Source organism: Mandrillus leucophaeus, unplaced genomic scaffold (genome assembly GCF_000951045.1).
Source record: "Mandrillus leucophaeus isolate KB7577 unplaced genomic scaffold, Mleu.le_1.0 Scaffold123, whole genome shotgun sequence".
NCBI classification, from domain to species: Eukaryota; Metazoa; Chordata; class Mammalia; order Primates; family Cercopithecidae; genus Mandrillus; species Mandrillus leucophaeus.
In genome coordinates, this window is record NW_012100654.1 from 5416716 (window position 1) to 5422600 (window position 5885).

Sequence of the window (5885 nt, forward strand, 5' to 3'; positions counted from 1 at the left end):
GAGCGGTTTTGATTGAGTTTCTTAGTCCTGAGTTCTAGTTTGATTGCACTGTGGTCTGAGAGACAGTTTGTTATAATTTCTGTTGTTGTACATTTGCTGAGGAGTGAATAAAGCTGTATTTTTAATAAAGTTCTTTTAACCTAAGTGCTTAAAAAAATTTTAGGGGTCCTGAGCTTTTAAAAATAATCAGCCTGGCCACCTATAAAACATGGCCAATGAATCTCTTCTTTTTAGTTATTATTATACTTTAAGTTCTGGGATACATGTGCGAAACGTGCAGGTTTGTTACATGGGTATAACGTGCCATGGGTGGTTTGGGACCCATCAACCTGTCATCTACATTAGGTTTTTCTCCTAATGCTATCCCTCCCCTAGCTCCCCATCCCCCGATAGGCCCCACTGTGTGATGTTCCCCTCCCTGCGTCCACGTGTTCTCATTTTTCAACTTCCACTTATGGGTGAGAACATGCAGTATTTGGTTTTCTGTTCTTGTGTTAGTTTGCTGAGAATGATGGTTTCCAGCTTCCAGGACATAAACCATGTCCCTGCAAAGGACATGAACTCATCCTTTTTTAGGGCTGCATAGTATTCCATGGTGTATATGGCCAATGAATCTCTTAAGTGCTTATCAAGCATATTAGCAACTCCTCCCTTAGCCAAGCACCAGAACCTAATTGGAGAGAGGGGCAGAACCATAACTGAAAGTTTTTAAAGCAGAGATGGAATGAGGACAGACAGAAGCATGCCTTCTCTCCAATAAATAATCAGTTCCTAAGCTCTGTAGAGAGGACATATTGCTTTTAACAGTTTTAATCATTTACAAATTTAATCACCTTTATAAAAATTATATACCCAAGCCCCACACACCCCAAGAAATTCTGATACAGTAAGTTTTGTGTGGCTTCATGTACCTATATTTTTAAAATTTATTTATTTTCAGAGTGGTAAAATAGATAAAATGTAAAAAGTACCATTTTAACTATGTTTAAATGTAGCGTACTAGCATTGAGTACGTTCATATTGTTTGTGCAACCATCACCACCATCCATCTTGAGAACTTTTTTCATCTTGCAGAACTGAAACTCTGCATCCATTAAACACTAACTCACCATTCCCCCACTACCCAGCTCCTGGCAACTACCATTCTACTTTCCGTCTCTATGAATTTGCCTACTCTAAGTACCCCATTAGTGGAATCATACTTCGTTGTTTCACTTGGTATAATGTCTTTAAGGTTCATGTTTTAGCATGTGTCAGAATTTTCTACTTTTTAAAGGCTGAATAATATTCCATTATGTATACTACATTTTGTTTATCCAAGGAACACTTCCACCCTTTGGCTATTGTGAATAATGCTACTGTGAGCATGTGTGTACAAATATCTGTTTGTGTACTTGCTTTCAATTCTTTTGGGTGAGTATCCAGAAATGTAAATGCTAGATTATATGCTAAGTCTTTTTAAAAATTTTTTGAGGAACTGCCATACTGTTTTCCATAGTGGCTGTACCATTTTACATTTCCACCAGTCACACACAGGGTTCCAGTTTCTGTACATCCTTGTCAGCATTAGTTATTTTTGGTGTAGTCGTTGTTTTTGATAGCAGCTAATAGATATGAAGTTGTATCTTATGGTTTGAACTTGCATTTTCCTAATTAGTGATTTTGAGCATCTTTTCATGTGTTTACTGGCTGTTTCTTTATCTTTTTTCAGAAATGTCTATTCAAGTCATTTTTTTTCCACAGGATTATATTTTGTTCATTTTTTAATCAGGTTGTTTTTTTGTAGTTGTTTTTTATCTCCTCTCCCGTAATTCCACAGTGTCTGAGAAAGTAAAGTATGGTCACATACGAAAAAGAAAGACAAAAAACTTCTCCACCATTATTTTTATCTAAAACTTTTAAGAGACTATTTAATACTTGCGTAAGAATACAAGATAGACATCAATCATAAGATTCAATTGATAAAATGAGAGACAGCTAAGCATTCTAAAACCTCTGCTAAGTGGTTGGGTACTTTGATACCTATGTCCTCTTTCTGATAAGTTTTTCTGTCCTGTGTTTCCAGGGCTCTCCAATGTCAGATGTGGTCAGTAGGGAACTCCATGCCCAAGCTCAAGAACGACTGCAACACTACTTCATGGGCAGGGCCGTGGAAGAGCGAGCCCAGCAGCACAGAGAAGCTCTGATGGCACAGATCAGCACCAATGTTGAACAGCTAATGAGTATGTGCTCATTTTACTTTTGTTCTCTAAAAGGAACAACCTATGCAAGGTTTGTGACATCCAAAACCTTCAGAAGGAAACCATTAGTAAGCATCTTTAGCTCATCCCCTAACCTCAGGAAATTTTTACATAGATCAGACCAGCACATAATGTTTTCAAATGATGCAGATTTTATAACCTCCTTCTTACGTGTTTCCCCAAGCCTTGCCATCATTCATATGTGTCACCCCGAAGTTATTAATTTCAGATGCTGAGCCCTACTAGCCATCTTTTACTATGTAATCTGAAAAGCTTTTGGTCATATTTTATAAGTAGATGATGACAATAGTTACAGTGTCATTCTCTTGTAGCGCATTTTATAATTTTTTTTTATTTTTTTGAGACGGAGTCTTCCTCCGTTGCCAGGCTGGAGTGCAGTGGCGTGATCTTGGCTCACTGCAACCTCTGCCTCCCAGGTTTAAATGATTATCCTGCCTCAGCTGGGACTACAGGTGAGCACCACCATGCCCAGCTAATTTTTGTAGTTTTAGTAGACACAGAGTTTCACCATGTTGGCCAGGATGGTCTCGGTCTCTTGACCTTGTGACCTGCCTACCTCGGCCTCCCAAAGTGCTGCGATTATAGGCGTGAGCAACCGCGCCTGGCCTATAATTTTTAATGAAGTACTTTTACAAAAATTAATTCATCATAACCACTGACCCATTTAACGAGAGATCCCATCCATGAAGCCCCTGTGTTTCAGTCAGCCTCTTGGATTTCTTTAGTGTATGTGAACAGAAAGGACCAGTGTTTTCTTTAATGGCTACTATTTGGGAATTTTATATTTTGAAATTGGATAAATGGCTGAAACTGAGCCTCTCATCTATAGGACGAGGTTCTATTAAAGTTTCTGTTCTTTAAATAAACCATCTTGGCCAGGCGAGGTGGCTCACGCCTCTAATGCCAGCACTTTGGGAGGCCGAAGTGGCGGATCACGAGGTCAGGAGTTTGAGACCAGCATAACCAACATGGTGAAACCCCATCTAAAAATATAAAAATTAGCTGGGCATGGTGGTGGGTGCCTGTAATCCCAGCTACTCGGGAGGCTGAGGCAGGAGAATTGCTTGAACCCGGGAGGCGGAGGTTGTAGTGAGCAGAGATAGTGCCACTGCACTCCAGCGTAGGTGACAGAGTAAGACTCCATCTCAAAAATAATAAAATAAATAAATAAATAAACCATCTTACAAAAATCTACATCTTTTTTTATTCCTTTAAACACAGAAATGGCCGGGCACGGTGGCTCATGCCTGTAATCCCAACATTTTGGGAGGCCGAGGTAGGCAGATCATCTGAGGTTAGGAGTTCGAGACCAGCCTGACTGACATGGTGAAACCCCCATCTCTACTAAAAATACAAAATTAGCCAGACATGGTGGTGCACGCCTGTAATCCCAGCTACTCGGGAGGCTGAGGTAGGAGAATTACTTGAACCCAGGAGGCGGAGGCTGCAGCGAGCTGAGATCGCACTGTTGCATTCCAGCCTGGGCAACAAGAGCAAAACTCCATCTCAAAAAAAACAGAAATGGGCCAAATATGTTGACTCATGGCTGTAATCCCAACACTTAGGGAAGCTGAGGCAGAAGGATTGCTTGAGTCCAGAAGTTTGAGACCAGCCTGGGCAGCATAGTGAGATCTCTACAAAAAAGAGAAAATATATTAGCTGGGTGTGCTGGCATAGTCCCAGGTACTTAGGAAGCTGAAGTGGGAGAATCACTTGAGCCCAGGAGGTTGAGGCTGCAGTGAACCGTGATCATGCTACTGCACTCCAGCTTAGGCAATAGAGCGAGACCCTGTCTCAAAAGTAATACATTCAGAGTTGGAATGCTGTTTCTGCCTGCAGAGTTACAGCTCTGTAGCTTCCAAGTTCCTACCTGCCTGGCATAGGACTCTTGTTCTCATCTATTTATTTTCTGTCCACTACAGAGGCACCAAGTCTAAAGGAGGCAGAAGGCAAAGAACCTGAGCTCTTCCTAAGTAGATCCAGGCCTGTGGCAGCCAAGGCCAAGCAGGCCCATCTCACAACCCTGAAGCACATACAAGCACCCTGGTGGAAGAAGCTTGGGGAAGAATCTGGAGATGAGATTGATGTTCCAAAGGATGAGCTTAGTGTAGAATTAGAAACTTTATTCATTGGTGGAACCAAACCACCTTAGTGAGTTACCCTAAGAATTGACACAAATCTCATATTTTAGGAGATTATATTGGTTCTACCTCTGGCATGCTAGTAGACTAGGGCCATCCTAACTTATTATTTTCCAGAGGTGACAAGACCTGCAGTAAGCAAAGAGTTATCTTCTACCTCTCTCTCAATTTTCTTTTTCTTTTCTCTGTATCCTCATCCTTGGCCACACACAGATTTGTGTGGCTTTTATTGTAGAACTAAACTTAGCATAGTGTTCTGTTGTTTACATGAAGTGTGTTTTTCTTTAGTTTCTGCTGTTTTCCAACTAAAGATTTTTTTCTAAATAAAGATTTTCAACAATTGATTTGAAAAATTTGTCAGGATTATTTCAACTTTCCACATTTGTTATCTGGAATTCCTATTTCCTGTTAACGTAGGAGGTGTGTGCAGAGTTTATTAATGTGAGGAAAAGAAATGCTCAATTGAAGAATATTTCCCTATTTTCTATAAAGCAGTGGTTGAACTCATTTTCTATTTTGTTATTTCTAAAAGGAACTACCTACCAAAAAAATGCATTCTTTCTATTAAACTATGAGAACTATATAATGTACAGTTTCCCTTTTTGTCTTTTCTCCTAGGAATCTCAGAGTTAAATATAATGTTTAATTTTTGTTATAATCCTAGGTACCTTTATGATTATTTGGTTCCAACCTAATACTTTTCAGTTTCCATGTTTGCTTTAAATATGTTTTAATACCATAAAATTGAAGCCACTTCAGTTTGTATTTGTAACAATATGGAATTTAAGTTAAAATCAGTTAACAAATCATAACTCCATATCATAAAGAATCTGGAAGATGCTTTTTGTAAAATGAGTGAAAATACCCGTATTTCTGAATATAAGATCAAATTATATAATGTTGTACAATCTCTAATGTTAACTTTAGTAAAATTCTAGTCAAAATTCCTATATTTGTACTTATGATTGGAAAAGAAATGTAGAAAAATTATGTAAGAGTGTTGCTCCCAATTTAGCAGAGAAAATGCCAGATAATCTAGAACAATAATTTTTCTTGAGCCCATTACATAGCTGAGAACTCAAGCCAACCATGTAAACTGGGATAGGACTCTCTTTCTGTGAAATGAAGTATTTCATCTATAGCAGAGCACAAGAGAAAAGTGGCTAGGTAAGAAGAAATCAAATAAATTTGAATTATTTTATTATCAAAACCTGCTGTTGCATCCTCTGCACCTGTCACCTAGTAGGAGTTCACAAAAGTATTTTTAACATATTTATAATGGAAAATTTTAAGAACATGCAAAAGTAGAGAGAGTAGTATAACAAACTCACTTTTACCCATCATTCAGCTTCAACAATTGTCAAACCAAGACCAATCTGACTTTAATTCCTTATGTTGAACCAAATTCAAGACATCATGTCATTTTATCAGTAAATATTTCAGAGCATATCTCTAAGATATAAGAATTATTTAGAGTAAATAA

The 5885-nt window shown here is 38.5% G+C and overlaps 1 protein-coding gene across 2 annotated transcripts in view; it reads left to right on the forward strand.

Annotated features, from left to right (window-relative positions):
• Nucleotides 1–4983, forward strand: part of IQCB1 (IQ motif containing B1) — a 73056-nt gene extending 68073 nt beyond the window's left edge. For both annotated transcript variants that reach the window (XM_011971594.1, XM_011971595.1), the window contains 2 exons: nt 2066–2222; nt 4184–4983. In XM_011971594.1, the coding sequence (XP_011826984.1) occupies nt 2066–2222; nt 4184–4413 (387 nt within the window). In that variant the 3' untranslated portion in view covers nt 4414–4983. The remainder of the gene's footprint in view (nt 1–2065; nt 2223–4183) is intronic.
• The last annotated feature ends 902 nt before the right edge of the window (nt 4984–5885 follow it).